Source organism: Halichoeres trimaculatus, unplaced genomic scaffold, assembly GCF_033239565.1.
Source record: "Halichoeres trimaculatus isolate MK-OKI-2021-1 unplaced genomic scaffold, fHalTri1.1 fHalTri1_scaffold_10, whole genome shotgun sequence".
Classification (NCBI taxonomy): domain Eukaryota; kingdom Metazoa; phylum Chordata; class Actinopteri; order Labriformes; family Labridae; genus Halichoeres; species Halichoeres trimaculatus.
The window spans coordinates 23,333,413-23,353,391 of NW_027437187.1; the positions used below are offsets into that span (position 1 = coordinate 23,333,413).

Here is a 19,979-nt window from a genome sequence, read left to right on the forward strand (position 1 = left end):
CTCTTTTTTTTTGTGAAACCTTGACTTACTGCAGGAAACTTAAAGGAGCTATTTACTTTTTAAGTTTTCATTGAACTTTATAAGACAACAACTTAGCCTGGGGGCTGCTTATTAAACATATGCTGAAAGGCGTTTAAACAAAGTTAAGTGTTAGAGTTTGTATCATCCCAAATTTTGACAACAGTATTTTCACTTGTACTGCAAATTAATATTGGCCCCAAATATGGGTCATCAGCTTCTTTGACTTCTGATAATCGGTATCAGCCCTTAAAGGTCCCATATTATGCTCCTTTTCTGCTGTTTAATATGGATCATTGATGTCTACATGAAATGGTAGTAACATGTTTTGGTCCAAAAGCCAATAGATCAAGTACAGCAGCATTGTTTCCAGGCTCTCATAGCCTCTCTGTTCAGAACGGTCTGATTTAGTGGGCGTGACCGTCATATGTAAATGAGCCACCCCTGATACTACCCCGCTCTTCCACGTCACTGAGAGCGGCGCCACAAGCTCAGAGTGCACAATGTTTAGAAAACAGTGAAGCTCGTTTACCATAACATTACAGGCTAAAATAACAGGCTAACCGCAGCTAAAGTTAGCATCCTGAACCTAACACAGAGACAGGGGGGACACTGAGGAAAAGTTCTTACATCTGCTCCACAGCACACAGCATTTAAAATACTCACATTTCCTGGGTCTGAGGTTTGTTGGTGGATGGTTGGTAATGCGCGTAGGGTCAGGACCAGTCTATTCCCTAGCCCTCTGTTGTACTGTCCAAAGTTGGAAAAGCAGTCAGCCATGAAGTGACTAGCACACATATGCACAGTTTTACTGAGTGTTTACAGCAAAAAACAGAGCAGTGATGGCTCTTTAAATTCAGCATTCTGTGTATGATTTTTATGACCATGTGTTCCTTAACCTTCTCCCCTCCTGATTCTAGGTAATAAACAAATGGAAAGACTAACAAAGCCAATAATCTGGCAGTGTGTACCCAGTGAAAGAAGACATGTTTTTTCACCGACCCCAGTGTGTTTGAGTGATTTGTGGTGTTAAAAAAACTGTTTGAATTTATGATTTTGGCTTTTGAATCCTAAGTGAATTGGTCCTTCTATTGCATTTCATGTATTCATATCATAAAAAGATTTCTCAAACTCATTACTTTACCAACTGTACTGACATGTGAATAACCCACATCTTTTCATCATTGTTCGAGATCATATTTGAATCCACACATGAGGTTTGGCTGCTTTTTAAAGTATAATAGCAGAGATGCTCAGAGGCGGAGAGCAGATGAGACTGCTCAGACGATGCCTGTGATGTCCACCTGCTGTGAGAGACAATAACCAGATGTGAGGAGGAGAGTTTGACACTTGCGAGTCTGCTCATTGTGGCCAATTACCAGGTTGAAGCATCCTTTTGGCAGGCACACAGCCAGAGAGAGGGGGGGGGGGGGGTGGAGAGGGGGAGAGAATGAAAGAGTAGCAGGCCACTGTGTTTTTCTTATCAAGAAGTACCCCGTCATCTGAGCTAGACTCTTACACTTCTGGCATTTTATCCTTCATGCTTCCAGTTTTAGGCTTTAAAGGTGTGATTGATTTGTGTGTTCTTGGGCTGCTTGCCACTGTAGAGTTAAAAAATAGATAAATAAATGAACCAGCATTTTATTATCCCAGAAAGCTTTCGTAGTTCTTTAAATCAGCATACAAATGTGAGCCTTTTCCTTTTCTTTGATCTCTTTCTGTTTCTCTCTGATTGTTGGCACAGGTACGCTTCAAAGTATGGTCAAACTCACATATGGAGTTTGGTTAAGGCAGGATTGGAGAAGACAGTGAGAAGACAAGGGAGTCTGCAAATATGGCTCACTGCTTCTATGATGTAGAAACTCAGTGTTTTACGTGTTTTACAGTTTATCCCTTATATCATCTATAAACCAACAGATAAAGGTATTCTCTTGATGCTCCTCCTCTTCACAGCTCATCACAGCTCCTCATTCCACAGCTAAAGATACAACATTTAGTGAAGACCCCACGAAACGTTTCATTTTGTGTCCTGCTAATTAAATGTGTCTCAGATGAGCCCACTGAGCCCACTCGCCTGCTTGTCCCCCATTTGAAGTGCCACCAGAGTTTAATATATGGCATTAAACAGGGATTGAGTGAATGTGAAGCCCACCTCCCTGTGGGAATGTAATGAATGATTATAAGGCATAATCTTGGTAATGCAGGAATCCTTTACTTTGGTTTCTGTCCTCTTATTTAACGTAGTGTCTGTTAAATATGGTAATGTCTTTGGCTATTTTTGGTGCACTTGAGATTTTGAATTGTGTGTGCGGGGTTATAAAACGCATATCTCGCAGATGCATAAAGTGAGTTTTAATTAGTTTTCTCTCCATCGCCCTCAATCCTTCATTTCCTTTCTTTGTTGAAACATTGTGATAATTTTTAATGCAGCATCGGGATCATGTTATTGTTTGTATTTCTGCAGACCGCACAAGTAGCTCACTCTCACTGCTGAACAAATGTAAAGCAAAACATTTCTACTGTAAAGGTGGGAAACAAAGCAAACAACACACTCACCTACCCCGTGTACACGTGTGTGTGTGTGTGACTTCAGGGAACCCCAGAGGCAAACAAAAGGTTAACATGCTGAAAATAAAAGTGCAAAGCATATAAGTCATACTGTAATGAGGACGTTTTTAATAGATGTAACAATTAGTAAAGTCACCGTACCAGTAAATCACAGGGAAGTCTGGAAGCACTGGTTATTCTTTACCCAGGATGCATCAGTGTTCTCCTGGGGTGAACTCTGAAAGGTCAGATGGTGTCTCATTAACACGCAGTGTAGCGGGCTCCTCACGCATTAACACAAAGCTGGTTTGTGCCATGAGGTCGAGGCTTTAACAGTGTTACGAAAGAGTTAAAGAGTCAGACTTTTTCACAAATCGTTAAATGTGCTGCTCTGGCTTTCAAGAAAATGTGACTCTTGTGCTGATGAGATTGATGTAGGTAAACCATTCTTTCTTTTCATTCACATTTGATACACAAGGCCTTAATTTCTAATCAAAAGAAAGTGATGAATCCCCTTAACCATCACTTCAAAACACTTTCCTGGAGAAAAAAGTTTGATGCAAGTGATTTATACTATCAAGTCGGTACCATAATCATTTATTACTCATGTGCAAATGGGCGGCTCAGTGGTAGAGTAGTTACCTCCAAATCGGAAGGTCAGGGGTTTGATTCCAGCTCCTGCAGTCACATGCCAAAGTGTCCTTGAGCAAGACACTAAACCTTGAATTGCTCCCATTGTTGGTCAGTGGTGTGTGGATGGGTGTGAATGTATTAGATAAAAACTGATGGTTTTCAATAGAAAATCCACCATCAGTGTGTGAACGTGGTGTGTATGGGTGAATGAGACTAGCAGTGTAAAGGGCTTTGAGTGGTCTGAGAGACTGAAAAAGCGCTATGTGAGTACTGGTCTATTACCAATACCATGACTCAACTATCCAAACTCTGTACAGCAAGTCTCCTCCTGCTTGTCCTCTGATATAACTTGAGTGGATCCTACATTTAGGGGAGAGAATCATCCTTTGATTAAATGAAGACAGCTGTAAACTTCATGGCAGTGGGCTGCAATGAGGGAGCTTCAGAGGGAGACAGAAAGAGGTGCATGCAGGACTCTTAGCCCTTCATATCACAGCTGATTCATCAGCTTTGGACTCTGTTAACTCTTAAAGACTTAAAGCTCACACAAAAACCAGTATCTGCTGCTGTGGATAATCTGGATTTTGTTTCAAACTATTTCACATAAACTGATTGACTATTTGGATATCATTGTTTTTGTTGTTTGCCAGGTTAGGTGACCGAAGAAGAAAAACTTGCAACACCTCTGTCCGGGGCAAAATCACCACAAAAAGTTTCCTTGTCGCATTTAACAAAAGCAATCTAGATTGAACTTTTTATAATATTAAATTCTGTCTGTGCAGACACTTAGAAGCTTTTTAAGACTCACAGGACCCAGAAGTGGACAGAAACCTGGCACAACATTGTCAAATATGGTGAAAGTGTTTTAAACTGAGGTTCATACACAAATCCTTGTGGAAAACCACCTGAAAGATTAAAAAAACAACAAGGCCTCCTGCCCCAACCCTGAAGTTCTTTTCCTGTATTATATCTTACTACCACTCTGAATTTACACTACAACAGTAACAACGTAATGTAGTAGCATCAGATGGGACACCTCATCTGTTAAATATTAATTCAGAAGCATCAGAGGAGCCTCTGTTGTGTGTTCTAATGAATAAAACACGATGTTTATCCTTCCTGTTTAACGCTAAGTCCCCATGAACAGTCACAGGGACCAGGAGAATATTTACTCTCATCAGGACACCGGGGAGTTGGATTATCTGCTGGCGGCTTTGTAGTTTTCTGAAGCTTCCCCGTGTGACATGTTCCGGAGAGAGTGCTCTTATTTACTCTCTGGTCCTCTGTGTATAGGCCTCCTTATTGTTTGTTCTTATGTGCCACCACTCCTGAGGAATGTGCTCCAGGAGAGAAACACAGACAGTGAGAGGGCGGGGGACTCTGGAGGACATTGACTGATCATTACATGAGGCTGGGATTACAGACACAGACAGATTAAGGTGGTGTTGTCACTACAGAGTTTTTTTTTTTCTTTTATATTAAAGGAGTTTTGATGTTGACTCTGGCTTGTGCTTTTTGTGAATGCACATCTGCAGAACACATGTAGGAAGCCTTTTTTAATTCAGCTATTTTGTTTATTTTAAAACCATTCTTCTCTCTGTCATGGGGACTTATGGAGGTCAATGTTTGTCCTGTTACTTTTCTTAAATTTAGCTATCAAATTGAATCAAAAAATGTAACTGCAAATATCAGGAATAAGAACAAGAGAAGAGCCACCTACTATTCTCTTTTGTACCTCAAGGTGGCGACGTTGGGTTTCCAAACAGTGTCATTGAACCGGACCCATGCTCTTTTTATACCCTCCTCAATCTGCGAAGTGCTTCATCTGTGGACATTTATTTATACAATTATTCAATTATTAAAGGTAGGAAGGTCATTTATTATCAGTCGAGAACAATCTTCAAAATTTCTTTTCGTTTTAAATGTTTTTGAGAAAGAAACAAAAAAGAAAAAAAATGCTTTTTATCTTCTTGATTAGAAGGATATTTACATAATCAATGACACACAAACACAACAAATCTATATAACGTTTTGTTATATTAACACACTAAATAAGGTCTTACAAAACCTGACTTCACTGTGCTGAAACAATCGACTTTTTAAAATCAGGATTTTAGTTTAAATTATGACCAAACATAATGTTTGGCCATTTTATTGGACAGTAATACTATACATCATTAAATACGAATTCATACAACTTATTATCTATGAAACAGACATGCATATCTAACGCGAGTCTTTGGAATCCTTTTTTCCCTTTGTTTTCTTGTTTTGCTTTCTTTCTCATTTTCATGCAAAAGGATCAAAACTGAATAAAAAAAATCATGTCATTCAGCTGATGGGCTAAGACAGTTATGAAAACTTTGCCTTCTTCACTATTATGCTAATTACCGTCCCAGCCTGGGCTCCTGATTGGCTGAGTCGCGGTCAATTTCATATTTCAGTCCTTGACGTCAGGGCGCCTATAAAACTAAGCAATGCTTTTTAACTCGTCGGCTGAGTGATCCTTTAGAAAAAAAAATCTATCAATCGTTGGGTGGAGTTTTTTTTTCATTCGCCACAAAGCAACTATTTGGCCGGGACACGTACGTGAACCTCCTCAAATTGGCGCACTAATCCTAAAAGGAGCCATGAAGTGTTAAATGGTAGAAACAGAGAGAGCGGCGCTCAGACACCCGCACGCTGGGAGAGAGGGAGGAAACAGCGCTGCTCCAATGCGTCTGTGCAACACAGACTGAAGAAAAAAAAACTTATCGACGCACAAAACCCAAACCTGCGCTGCGCAATTAGTGCGAGAAAACCCACTTTTTCCTCTGGTTTTGAAGAAAATAAATAAAGAAATCAAGCTGGCTCAGTGCGTGTCTCAGCAGCCCACTTTGACAGGTGCTCCTCACCCCCTTTGGAGGACTGTCAACAGCAAGAGGATGGCATCAGAGCTGGCAATGAGCAACTCCGACCTGCCCACCAGTCCCCTGGCCATGGAATATGTTAATGACTTCGATCTGATGAAGTTTGAAGTGAAAAAGGAGCCGGTGGAGCCCGATCGCAGCATCAGCCAGTGCAGCCGCCTGGTCGCCGGGGGATCCCTGTCTTCCACCCCGATGAGCACGCCTTGCAGCTCGGTTCCCCCCTCTCCAAGCTTCTCGGCGCCCAGTCCGGGATCAGGGAGCGAACAGAAGGCGCACTTGGAGGATTTCTACTGGATGACCGGGTACCAACAGCAGTTGAACCCCGAGGCTCTGGGCTTTAGCCCAGAGGACGCCGTAGAGGCGCTGATCAGCAGCAGTCACCAGCTCCAGACCTTCGATGGCTATGCCAGGGGGCAGCAGTTCGGCGGCGCAGCCGGGCCAGGGGGCGCCATGGCCGGGGAGGAGATGGGATCAGCGGCCGCCGTGGTGTCCGCGGTTATTGCTGCAGCCGCAGCTCAGAATGGGACACCTCACCACCATCACCATCACCACCACCACCACCACCCAGGGGCACACCACCCCTCCTCCGGGTCTCAGTCCGGCGGAGTAGGGGGAAACCACCAGCACCTGCGCCTGGAGGATCGCTTCTCGGACGAGCAGCTTGTGACCATGTCGGTGCGGGAACTGAACCGGCAGCTCCGGGGGGTCAGCAAGGAAGAGGTGATCCGTCTGAAACAGAAGAGGAGGACACTAAAGAACAGAGGCTATGCTCAGTCCTGCCGCTACAAGCGGGTCCAGCAACGGCACGTCCTGGAAGGGGAGAAGACGCAGCTCATACAGCAGGTGGACCACCTCAAGCAGGAGATTTCCCGGCTGGCCAGGGAGAGGGACGCCTACAAAGAGAAATACGAGAAGCTCATCAGCACCGGCTTCCGAGAAAACGGAGGGTCCGGCAGCGACAACAACCCCTCATCCCCGGAGTTTTTCATGTGAGTCCCGGCGCTGAAAAGTTTAAATATCAGCCCTCACAGAGAAAACGAAAATAAACTTCTCTTTTACGCGCAGTTTCAAATAGGTTGTGCAACTTATGTCGACGTTTAAATTACGCTGCGCTAGATAAAGACTAAAGAGTTTTCCCACTTTTAAAACTGTTTTGTTTAAAAGTAAAGAACTTTGATTTATGTTTCACCACTTACAAAAAACACATAAACCAGCCTGTCTTTATGACTTTAAATAAGTATGCAGTTGCCAGAATTATATCAAAGGCTTTCTGTTTTCTGACACAATGCAGAAACAATTTTAACTTTACTGAACAGATCCGCCCTCACAGCCTCGTCCATCCTGTTCACTTCATCAAACCTTATCTGGTGTGAAATGATGCAATTCTCAGGCACAGCAGCTTTATTTTGTTGTGATTTTTCCCTTTCAAAGTCAGTTCATTTTGACATGAACGATCTCATTCTCATACAGTTCATTTTTGTCTTGTGAAAAACATCCAAAGTCAGCAGCAGCAGACGTCTGAAGGACTGTGGTCTGACAGTTTTTGTGAAGCCATGCATGCTGGTCATGTACGGATTGAGTTTTTACTCTCTTGGTTTTTCTTAATTTCATGAACTTCTGTCAAATGATTTTGTGTATTGTTTAACCCTTCTAAGGACTTATTTGTAGAAAAAAAGGAACATAAAGTGTGACCAAAAGTTTCCATTCGTCACATTGTTTTTAAAAAGTTCACGCGATCATGGACGCTCCTTTATTTCACAGGCTTCTTTTGGAGCTCTCACAAAAAATGACATGTGGGGAATAAAACATCCACGTATTAGTATTGATTTATTGGCATGCTAACAGGCAACATACCGCCCGAGCTAAGCAGCGTTGGACGAACATTTTTGATAATATTTTCTCTGGAAAAGGCCAGACTAAATAGATAACTGTGATCAACAAGTGCGCTGCTGGTAAAATGATTTGAATGAAACAAAAGCAGAATCTGACGCATGTCCTGAAACAAGAGAAAAAGGCTTTCATGCAAATTGTTGCAACAAGTGAATCTGTATTTCTCCAATTTGTTTCTTAATTTCTTTGAGATTCATTTCGGAAACTTTAAAGCTTACATTCCACCCTGTTGATGTTTTTCGGGAAATAAACCGTAAAGTGCTTCAAAATTGAAATCCCATGTTTCCCGGTGTTGTCAAATAATTATCATGGTAATGCAACCATAGACCACATCTTTTGTGATTTCTGGAGCTTCAGTCAAGTGTATTGCTGGCCAGTACAGTTCACTGGCATCGTGACACGGTGTTCACTCTTTAAAAATGGAATCTAATAAATGTGCCATTCATCAATAAATCCTCATGAATGGAAACAAGTCCACTTTGCTGAAAATGTTTTGTTTTATTTTCTCTCTTTTGTTCTGCATGCTGTTTGTCTCTGTGTCTGTCAGAAACTCTTTTTTAATTTTCTCAGCCTGTAATTCAATACGCACAAAAAGCATATTTTATTTGCAAATGTTTATGAAAAATTAAACATCTGTTCATCCACTTTTGGCTACAGCGCGATGCAGATGTTGCGCACGAGGCGCGTAATTTTAACAAACTTAAGAGTCCAGCTTATGTACACTTTATATACACGAAAGTCGTGGTATAAGGTTTTTAATTAAATGTACATTAATTCTCCTAATCCAAACTGTGAAAATTATTTGATACGTTTTGTTTCTTGAGAGAGAATAGGAGACGCCCCTCACCTGTTGTGTATCTTACTCAAACTCTTACATTTATCTCTCAAAAATGTGCGGAAATTCATGCAGCTGTGCTCAGTGTTGCTTTCAAAATTCTTTTTTTCATAATCACGGCCTTCTATTTGTGCTGCAGCTGTCCCAGAAAAAAAAAGCAGAGTTAATGATTGATAATTTAAGATTAAACCTGCACTCTTTACCCGGCAGCTGTCCACTTGTTGAATATCATTTGGTAAAAGTTTCGACTCAAACTGCGGAAAATACAAAAAAAAGACAGAAAAATAAAATAACTTTTGGTTAAGGCAATGATCAGGACAAATGTCTAACTTCGAAAATGTGGATCTTGAATTCCTCTAGTTCCGCTGAAAGTAAACTTGTTGCAGCTGAACAATTGTATACTGTCATCGCAACAAATTCTAAAAAAATATATCTATGCATTCATTGGCATTCAGTAATTTCTCCCAGGGTATTTTTCGCCATCCACTCTCTCTTGATTGCAAAGATTGTCTGACAGAAAAAGTTGAAAAGAGTGAAAGGAAAAAGGCGGTCGAAGTGATCTGGTTTTGTAGAGACTGACAGCTCTGGAAACAGTCTGTATCTGCTCCTGCTCCTAAAAATTGACCCCCCTCTCAAAGAGCACAATGCTCCAGAGAGAAGACACACAAGGACCTGATTGCGCTGCAGCTCAGGTCACTGTCAGCACATGTTACATGTGGTGGACAGAGCAGGTCGGAGATTCAGCGCATGCGTGTGTCATGCGTGTGAGCATACGGATGAACCTGTTTTTTTTTTTTTTTTTTTTGCTTTTTGAAACTTTCAAGAGTAGCCCAGGGGTGGTGTGTTTAAACGGATGGGTGAATATGGAGGTCTGTGTCTCACCTGTGTGACAGCATCTGACCTACACAGTCACCTGGCTTACATTTGCCCCCTGTGAAAGCCTGGTGTGAGGAGCAAGATGGTCGAGGATGATCCTGCCATGCCTGCAGGAAGAATTTTCTCTCTGATTAGAAGTGAGTGAGAGACAGAGATAGAGCAAGAGAGGAGGAGAGAGGGATGCTGGCTGCTCCTCTCAGATGATAAACGATCAGAGATGCCTCCTAGCTGAGAGGAGAGGGCCTTTTAGTGAGCATGTGTCCACTAATTTATGGCCCTGCTATCTGATTAGGTCAATATAGTGTGCTATTTAATTACATTTGTGTTATAACCTGGGACTGGAGATGCTATTCTTCTTTCTTGGTGAGGTAGATAGGATTGGTCCAGTCTCAGGACTCAGCTCGGGTCAGCCTTACCTGGACCTGTCTGCGTATCAGCAGTTGTGGGGCTTCTGGGGGAGCCAGAGTATTTGTTATTAAAGAATAATACAGCGGAGAATTGCTGATCAAGAGGTGTGGAAACAGTGTAGGAGGCTGTGTATGCGTGAGTGTGTTTATGTGTGTGTGTTTTGACTTGTAGACACACTGAGGGGCTGGAGGACTAAGTAACACTGATTCACTTCCTGTGTTAAAGGAGGACAGAAGGCACAGGAAACAATATTTCAGCACTTCCTCCTCATTTCTCAGAGCTCCTCTCTCCGCCTCGTGCTTCCTCTCAACATGAAAAAGTCTACACACACACAAACACACACAAGCGCACACACTGCACATTATTAATCTTATCAGTATGAACTGTAATTCTATTCTCTGGTCCTGTGTATTGACTTGTACGCTGTGATCATTTGCAGTCTGTCCAATGATTAGGTTATTAAAGATAATGCAGTTGTCTGCTGTCACAATATTGGACTCTCTCTTTCAGGTCAACTATGGGAAATCACTTTGAAATTTATCAGTATTGACATTTGAATCATCGTCGTGTACTCTGCTTTAATGTCTCAGAATTAATAGGACAAAGAAGGTGCACACTTTTTAGTGTCTATTTGTGTGAGTGCTCGATAACTAGCCGCCATTGTCTTTTTCTTTGACCTTGTGGTGGAGGGGAGTGTGTACAGTCAGTGCATTGAATCTGTAGGAATGACTCATTTTTTCAGGACAATTTAGTGCTTGTAGCTTTAATGTCGATCAGTAAAAAACCTACACAAAAGTATTCACAACTCACAAGAGTTACACAATGTCAGTGACCAAGACAAAACCTAGAGAGTGCAAAATGACGCAAAAATTGCAGCTGCATTAATTCCCTCAACACTTATTCACCAGTTCATCCAAGAGCAACAGAACCAGAGTTCAACTGCTCCGTTAATTTTTCTGGGCGGATTGAGAAATATTATTATGAGAGGTGTATTTTATGATCAGTTAGGAAGTAAGTTAACGTTTTATATTTTAAGATAATACCAGAAAAGTGCCTGAGTATCTTTATTTTTATTGCACCAGGTACAGCAAGATTTACTGTGCAACCCTTCATTAATTCAACATTGAGGAAGTAAAATTGCAGCCAATATGGCCAGCAAATCCCCAAAGCCAGAGTCATATTAGGCTCTATTTGCCGTCACTGAAAAAAAAATTGATTTCTAATAATGTGGGTCATATGTTTCATTTTAAGGCAACAATTTACCTTCAGTGTATGTTTGTTTTATTCTCCCTCCCCGTGAGAGCAGCCTTTCTGTAAAAAAAATATCCCCAAAGGGTTAAAGCAAATTTGCATTCAAAAGAGGAAACAATTTCAATCTCTTGCACTCAATCCACATCTGCATCACTCCGTGCGATAAACATTTACATTTAAAGTGATTTAAATCAGCTGCGTTTATGTTCCTCTGTGCTGCGTCCATCATGTAGACCCGCAGAGCTCTCCCTCTCTCCTCCCTCTCCTTCTCCCGCTCCCTGACTTGCAGTGTCCTGAGTTATGTGTCATTTATTTGAAACCCTAATAATTTAACTTGTCCCCTCCTGTCAAGGCCGTGCATGTGGTGAGAATGCAGCAGCTGTAAAGCAGGTTTGTGCTGCTGCCTCTGACTGTATATCTGCCTCTATTGGCTTCACGTGGAGAATATTTTCTCCTGCAAATAGTTCCATGTGTAGAGAGGAGGTGATGTGGTTTTCTTGTGTCCAGCCCTGTAGTCTGACGCTGATATCACAGTAAAGAATGTGAACATGTACATGTGGTGTTGATGTGTGTTTCAGCAGAATGAAAATACCAGATTTGCATTTGCTGGTACAAGAAGCTCTCCTCAGAATGCATAACTAAAGGGCAATAGATGAAAGCTAATTATGATTTAATGATATGTGATCACAATATTCAGAGTCGCAGATAAACAGAGCTCAGGCTGTGTTGATGTTTTCACTGAGTTGAGTTGCAGGGCACAGAGTCAGTGGAGTGTGTGTTTTGGACCGCAGCAGCCGACATGGTGGTGGGTTGTTAAAAACAAAACAAAAAACTTAGTGTATGGTGTGACAAACTGTGTGTGTGTGTGCACAAGTTTATATTATGCAGGGTGGATCTGGAGCTGAGCCCGACCCCTGTGTGTTTTACCTGCATCTCAATGAAGCCAGAGAGGTGATTTACCCTTCTGCTGCAGTCAGCCTCTCCCTCTCACTCAGTCTCTTTCAGCCAGTCAAACAGACATTGATCTCTTTGCCAGGCAAGGTGACCCACAGTGTTGTTCGGCTCTTCCACGGTCTCTCCTCTCCCTTTCATTTGTACCTGGGAAAGGCCTTGACCCCAAACACCGCTGCCTTGTAGCTGCTCTCTGCACGTGGACCCTACTACCCCCGTATCAAGCCAAGTGTTTGGTGTGTGTGTGTGTTTGTGTGTGTGTGTGTGTGTATGGGCACTTGTTTGACTTAGCCAGAGTGAACACAGAGAGGTCATGTGTGTGCAGGCAGCGTGTGTGTGTGTGTGTGTGTGTGTGTGTGTGTGTGTGTGTGTGTGTGTGTGTGTGTGTGTGTGTGCGTGTGAGTAAGAGTATGTATTCTGCCTGCACATGTCTGTGTTTGTAAACGTCATCTTGTTTCATGTGTGTTTTCCATGCTCTTCGATTGTCTCCCTGGACAGCTGTGTGAATGTGTGTCTTCATGTTTATTGAGGTGAAACTCAAAGTCTATCAAAATTTAGGTCAGAGTGGCAGCTTTGTGTGTCTGCGTCTGTGTCCATGTCAGAGCGTTTTTCAGGTGACTGCGTGCAGTTGTGTCACTGAGAGCTCCTGCGTAGCTGAATGGGTCAGAGTCCATTTGGCCTCAGTGTGAATCGGATTACAGGGAAATGAATGGCTCTCTTTGTAGCTAAAGATGGATTGAGGGGCATTAATAAACTTTGTTTCTCCTTTTTCCTCATTTGCGGCAGTGAGGCTGAGTTAAAAGTTTTCCAGGATTATTAGCTGCTGTATAAAAAACAAGTTTTATTCATCTACGGTCATCCTAGATACATGCACGCAATGTTTTTAAGTAATAATTGAGTATCCACAAGAATGTCAGCCTCTTATTCAGTGCAAGCTTTTTAGAAATTATTTATTTTATCTTTTTTTTGTTTGATCAATTTACAAAGTCAAATTAAATTGTAAAAAACATGCATGGAAAAGATAAAATTAAAAATGGCATGAATCAAACTTAATGCTGTACAGAATGGTAGTAACCAAAATTGTGTTTTAATTTTGATATTGAAGATTCATTTTAAATCATGCTTCATCGAGTGTATGTGTGAGTATGTGTGTGTGTGTGTGTGTGTGTGTGTGTGTGTGTGTGTGTGTGTGTGTGTGTGTGTGTGTGTGTGTGTGTGTGTGTGTGTGTCGTCTATTCAAATCTTGTATTGATCCACTGTAATACGACATTGATTTGAAGAGAACTGATTTGGTTTGTTTGTTTTTTTTTGTTCATATTTGTTGCTGCCTGTCTAATATAAACCTCTGCTTTAATTTAGATCTACAATCCTGAATTATTTTAAAGATCTTTGATCCACTTTTGCAGATATCAAAGGATTCTTTTCTGTATTTTACAGCATGTATGAATTCATCTCACCAGTCGTTTAATATTTATATATATATCGATGCCATAACTCAGCATTTCAACATACAGTTACTCTCTGTCTCCTTAATCTTTACACTCCCTATCATGTTACATTCCCATTATTATGACCCAGACACATTCAACTTCATGTTTGCAGTCTGTCATGTAAAATTAGTTTCTTCTGCTGTCAAAAGAGAGAGCGCGTTTAATTAAAAGTTTCCTTCTTCTGTTTCATTTTTATGTATTTATTTATTTTTTTGTTTGCAGGACATCAAGAAAATTCCTCCATCTGTGATACAGAGCTGTGACATCTCTATCCCACCGTCCGGGAGTCTGAGGTAACTTCTGTTCAGTCTTTCATCTTCTCTTTATTTTATCCAAACGCAATTATACATTTATAAAGCTTCAACATTTAACATGGAAGTCAAACAACATTAACTGCACCCAAAATGAAAATATCTCCTGAATGCTCAACAAAATAACGCTCATAATTTCTCAGCCGTCCCTTTAAATTAATGAATAGAGCAACTGATCCAAAGGGTTTTTTTTAATGGGAAACTATTAGTGTAATAGAAATTTTCAAAATCATGGGGTGACACTAAATAACTGCATTGACTCCCTTTTCTCTGATTCATCCATTCCGTAAAAGAAAAAGAAACAAAACCACAGGTATCGTCTGAGCCAAACTTTTGCTACAATTGCTAAGGAACCTGAAAGTTTGTGTGTTTTACGATCAGAAGAAACATTATTCAGTGCAACAGTTAGGAAAAAAGAAAAACTAGTGTAGTTTTCAACTTGAATTAACAGTAAGACAAAACCATAACAAGCATGATGAAGTCTATCGTGATGTCTTTTCTATAAGAAAACAGAACCAGTTGTATTGATTTCCCCTTGAAGATCCACTGGGTAGGATATTTTTTCCCCCAATTCATATTTATCTCTATGATGCTGTCTCAATGTTCGCAGTGTGTGATGCTGCATTTTTGTTTCGGGGCTCTGTCAGTGCTGCTAGATTGACAGGGGGGTGACATTGGCAGTGCTCATGGGATGATGCCAAAACCTTACTCTGTCTTGACCCTTTAACCTCCTTCACTCTCTCAGCTCTCTCTGTGGAGATGATACCAAAAAATATATTTTATATCTGGCCGACATGTGGATGGACCGATGATGGGCAATGAAAAAAATGGGATGCAAGGGGTAGTTGTTGATCAGATGGGAAGGATAGAGGAGAAATTGTGCAAAGTTTGTGGGAGAATTTTTGATTGCATACACGAGTGCCGGGTGAGGGTGCAAGACGAAGGAAGGCGTGGCGGTAGGGCTCCTGGTCACGGCTGCAGACAGACAGGCAGGGTAACCAGAGGCAGGCGGTGACCTTCTCTGCTGCTGGAGGATCGAAGGCTTTATTTAAAGGCCTGGTCAATGCTGGGGGCTGCTGAGGTATCAGCCTCCCAGCCAGGCGACTCATCACCACTGTAATACAACTCTCTAACCCTAACCCACCCCCACCCCTTACACACACACACACACACACACACATACACACACATAGAGGCAGGACAGGACACTCTGTGGACACCTCAGGTTTTACAGTATACAGAGGAGAGGCTGGACAGAGGAAAGTACAGCATCAGCAGCGGCTAATTTTACTGTACAGCAGACAGAATACTCTACTTTCCTCTTGTGCTCAGCATTGTGAAGCACAAGCTGCTTTCACCGTCAGGTACACTCCATCTCTGTCAGAGTTTTTACATAACAATTAATTTTAGATATGCGTAAAAGAACAAAACAGGATTATGCATAATCTAAAAAAACAAGTTTAAATACAGGAAGTGAGGATGGTGGTGAAAGAGTTAAAGAGTGTGTAGGCTGCTAAGATAGGACACCTGCGTCTGTTTGCCTGCCTGTGTGTGTGTGTGTGTGTGTGTGTTGAGCACGTGTTCCAGCGCTCGCATGTGTGTGTTTCTGCAGTGTTAGGACACCTGCATGCTTCAGCACTTTCTGCCTGTCAGGAGCTCTGAGGTCACAGGCGCAGGAGTGGAGAGGGCACATTAGAAGAAGCTCCAGAGCCCCCACCCACCACGCCTCCACCTTCCTCCCCTCCCTGCACCTCCCAACAGCCCCTCCACTTTTACCTCTCCCCCACCTTTACCCATTATACCCTGTTATCATCCCTCCACCTCCTCCTCCCTCCCCTTTCTTCTTCTTCTTCTTCTTCATCTTCTTCCTCATGGTGACGGGGTGAGTCGGCCACTCGGGGGGGAGGGGGCGCAGGGAGGCAAGGTGCCTCTGTGGCTGACAGCAGGCAGGTCAGGTTTGTGTAGGCACGCAAGAGGGGGAAGGACACATGCACACACATATGCATCAAGGTGTGTGTGTGAGCAAGAGAGAAAGAAAGGGGGATATGTAATTTGATGTGTGGAAAATGTTTAAATTCAGTGTTGCTATAAATATCAGACACTTTATGTGTCTTGGAAAATATCAATATTCATGTGCATCATCTGTTTGGGCTTGTTAGTGTGCAGTCACATGTTTGATATTATTAAACTTTGCAGAAAATAGGGAACGAAGTTAGATATCATAACAGATTTTTAGCCTAAACCTTCTTGTATAATCCCAGATACTAAACAATAACTGATCACCTTCATTTTACTTAAAAACTGGATTTTCACTCATAAAAACCTGCAGCTATGCTCTGGCAGGATTTTCCTCCATCCACACTTTGACACACTTCACTTTCCATTTACAGCCTGAGATATATATAACTACTAGCTGCTCCATGAGAGACTCATCACACTCTCACAGTCTTCACAGTGACACAGACGTCAACCCTCCATCCAGAAATCCAAATGACAGCCAGGATATGAACAGGATGTATGCTCATTATTAGCCCCCCAAAAAAAGAGTGAAAACAAGTCGACTTGGGTTTGGATTGAAATGTTAAAAAAAAGGGAGAAAAAAGATTTCCCGCTCTGCAGTTTTAAAGATACACAAAGTGATGGTGGTGTTTAGATTTGGCTTGTTTTTGAAAATGTAGTGTGTGTTTTCACTTTGTTCTGAACCACAGAACAGACGATACTCCAGGAGAAATCTGCACCCGCAAGCTAGTCCTCTAAACATCAGCTCTCTCCTCTTTTCAACTTATGTTAATACTTTCCCCTCCTGTGTTTCACTTGTTTAAAGCTGCTTTGTGTTGTTTTATTCAAACATAATTAGTTGTAAAGCTTTTACCAGTGTGTGTATGTGTGTGTGCGTGTTTGTGTGTGAGCCTCAGAGCCACTGTTGTCCCCAGGTTGTGACTGTGTGTGATTGAGAGAGGAACTTGTGATGAGCCCGAGGTTACTTTGATATAATGTATTCCCCTGAATCTCCGCAGCCAGCAGCCCAGGGCCTTCCTCCTGCCTCCAGCCTCCTTCTCCTCACACACACACATACACACAGTCACACAAACACACCTTCCTCTCTTCCCCCATGCACCAACCCCTCCTCTCTCCCTCTCCCCTGTGGTGACCGCCTGATGCTAGCTGCTTAGCGTTGCACCCAATGTCTAATTGAATTCCAACACAGAGGCGTTAGCTCTTGATGCTATAGAGATGTTAACACGGCACAATGCTAACAGTCCTCGGGACGTGTTTCAACACCCAGCTCCTAAAGAGAAAATTAGTGCTAAGCTCACTGTGGCAGCACATGATTTATTCAAAGCTCCAAACTATGTCTTCTGTATCCCCTAAAGGATCGTCTTTTATAGCCACCAGCACAATCAGCACTTCATATTCACACATGCAGCACATGCAGAATAAGTATTGTGTTTCCTCTAACTTCTTCCATTGTCTCTCTTATAAATGTGTCTGCTGCTCTCTCTGCATCCATATTAGGGGCGACGCTGTCCATCCCCACTTCCTGACACCCTCACTTTTATTTCCCGCCTCTCACACACACGCTCTGGGCTTTTAATGGCACATATTTCCCCGGCCTGGCTGAAGCGGGATGCATCTTCTCCTTGTTAGCTTGATAAATAACCAGCCTGCTGGGAAAGTGCTGAATTTTAGCTTTCAGGCTCTATTTTCTGCTGGATGACATTAATTTTAAGTGCTGAGAAGGAGCTAACTAATACAGACAAATAAATAAGGGGGAGGACAGCATGGAGTAGAGGTGCTGGAGTCATTCTGTTGTCCCACCCCCTCTGTTACCTTTTTACACACAAGTATTCATGTGTGCAATATGCAAAAGCTGCAAAAATATACAATGCAAAAGAGCATACACACAAGTTTGGATTCTCAGTGCTCCCAAACTGAGCAATCATCTTGTGTCATTACTGAAAGCAAAAATGCAGAGGTCAAATGCTGAGCATGTTGCAGGTAGACAGTCAGTCAGTCAGGCTCCACGCTTGTCTATCAGCTGCCTGCGTGCTGCTCATTCTGTCTCTCTGTGCTCTTCATCAGGAAAAGAGATTAGTGCAGCAGTAATGAAGTGGCGAATCAAAGTGCCCAGCATTATGGATGAATTGTATTTATGTAATGGTGAGAGTTGCATTGTGAAGAAAAGTTAATTATTGTTGCAGAAAATGTAAGAAAAGTTAATTGTCTCACTGAAACACTTGGTGTAAATAAAGGTTCATTTTTATTATTTTTGCATATCTGTTAGTGAGTGCTGCATTAGTGTATAAGTGCTGTAATTACTTATGTGTATGCAGCGACAGCCTGAAAACAGATTAATCTCCATCATTTTATCCAGAAGAGTTTGGTAATGTGTGAGTAGCCCAAATTTTAATGTAAGCTTCTTCAGCTGCATTAGTTTGATTTTACTTTTTAAAGATACCAGCTGTTGAGAAAAAAAAATACTACTACGGAAAGTTAAAACTGAGTCTCTTAAATTTTAGGTTTGAATTTTAAATGTTTATTCCCAACTAATTTACCTTTAGTTTATGTTTTGTGCTTCTTTAAAATAACTGTCTGTTATGGACCAATAGTACAAGATTTCTTTTAGAGTTTAAAGTATGAAAAATGTATGAAAATCATTCCTTTAGTCTTTCAAATGCAGGCGATGATGTGATTTCGCCTTTGTCAGTCATAACAAGCCACACACACACACACACACACACATACACATCACACTTTTTGCTTTTATAAAGTTTACGTTTGATCTCTCAACATATAGCATATATTTCCTCCCGTGTGTTCACATTCAGAAGATTTTGCTTAGATGCATCTAAGTCACACAAACGCTTCACACATACTCGTGTGTACCTCTGCTGTGCAGAACACAACACAATGAAGCAGCTGTGGCTGAGACACCTCATACATTACTTTAACAATGTATGGTGCGGTGAATAAAAAGGTCAGTGGTTGAGAAGCGGCTCCATGTAACAATAAGATGCATGAACTTAGCTCTGCAGGCCTTTCAGTCACATGTGAGCCAAGGAGTGATAGATTCCACTGTAGACTCTGTGTGCGTGTGTGCGCGCGTGTGTGTGCGTGTGTGTGTGTGTGTGTGTATTCTGTTTACAGAACACTGCGGTGGAACACCTCATAACAATAGATTTATTTTATCAATATTGATTGTACATTTCCCCCCTTTGCCCTTTGCCTCACTTTGATAAATGTGTTTTATTACGACGATATTTTGTTTAGATCACATCATGAGCTCAGGTTTGTTTCCTGAAAAGATTCTTTTATGACAGATTTTATTTTCGTCAGTATCAAAGCTCACTTTCCCTCCTGCAAACGCAAGCAATGCATGTTCCTGTTTGCAAAGCAGGCTCTAATTTTCAGGATGTATTTATCACATGCTGTCATGCAGTGGTCACATGACCACATGAACCACTGCCAGCAATTAGAGCTGATAAATCACTCATTTACAGGAAGAGAAGCAGGGACAAAGTGGGAAAGAGCGGAAATGAGAGAGTGACAAGAAAGAAGGTGGAGTAATGAATTGCTTGGACCTCTTCAAAGATATTTATTCCTTCATTTTATGAAACCAGGATGTTGGATGTTGTTGTGTTTGGGCAGTGTAGTATGAACTGAGGCTCATTGACTCCTACAGGCAGCGACACAGAGACAGATGGTGGTCGTTTGTGTGCTTTACTGTGATTGTGACCTGACTGCCTGCTTTATTTACTGGTGAATGTGTGTGTGTGCACGCGGGCTTTGTGAAATGACAAAGAAAGAGATGCAGAAACTATGCATGCATTTCTTTTTCTCTGTCATCCTACAGAGTAAA

At 41.8% G+C, this 19,979-nt stretch overlaps 1 protein-coding gene across 1 annotated transcript in view; it reads left to right on the forward strand.

Moving 5' to 3' along the window:
• Window positions 1-5,710: 5,710 nt before the first annotated feature.
• The window catches only part of LOC141796293 (transcription factor Maf-like), a 50,130-nt gene continuing 35,861 nt past the window's right edge, over window positions 5,711-19,979 (forward strand). Inside the window, exons 1-2 of the mRNA XM_074677325.1 lie at window positions 5,711-7,096; window positions 14,031-14,101. Of these exons, the coding sequence (XP_074533426.1) occupies window positions 6,123-7,096; window positions 14,031-14,058 (1,002 nt within the window). The 5' untranslated portion in view covers window positions 5,711-6,122 and the 3' untranslated portion in view covers window positions 14,059-14,101. The remainder of the gene's footprint in view (window positions 7,097-14,030; window positions 14,102-19,979) is intronic.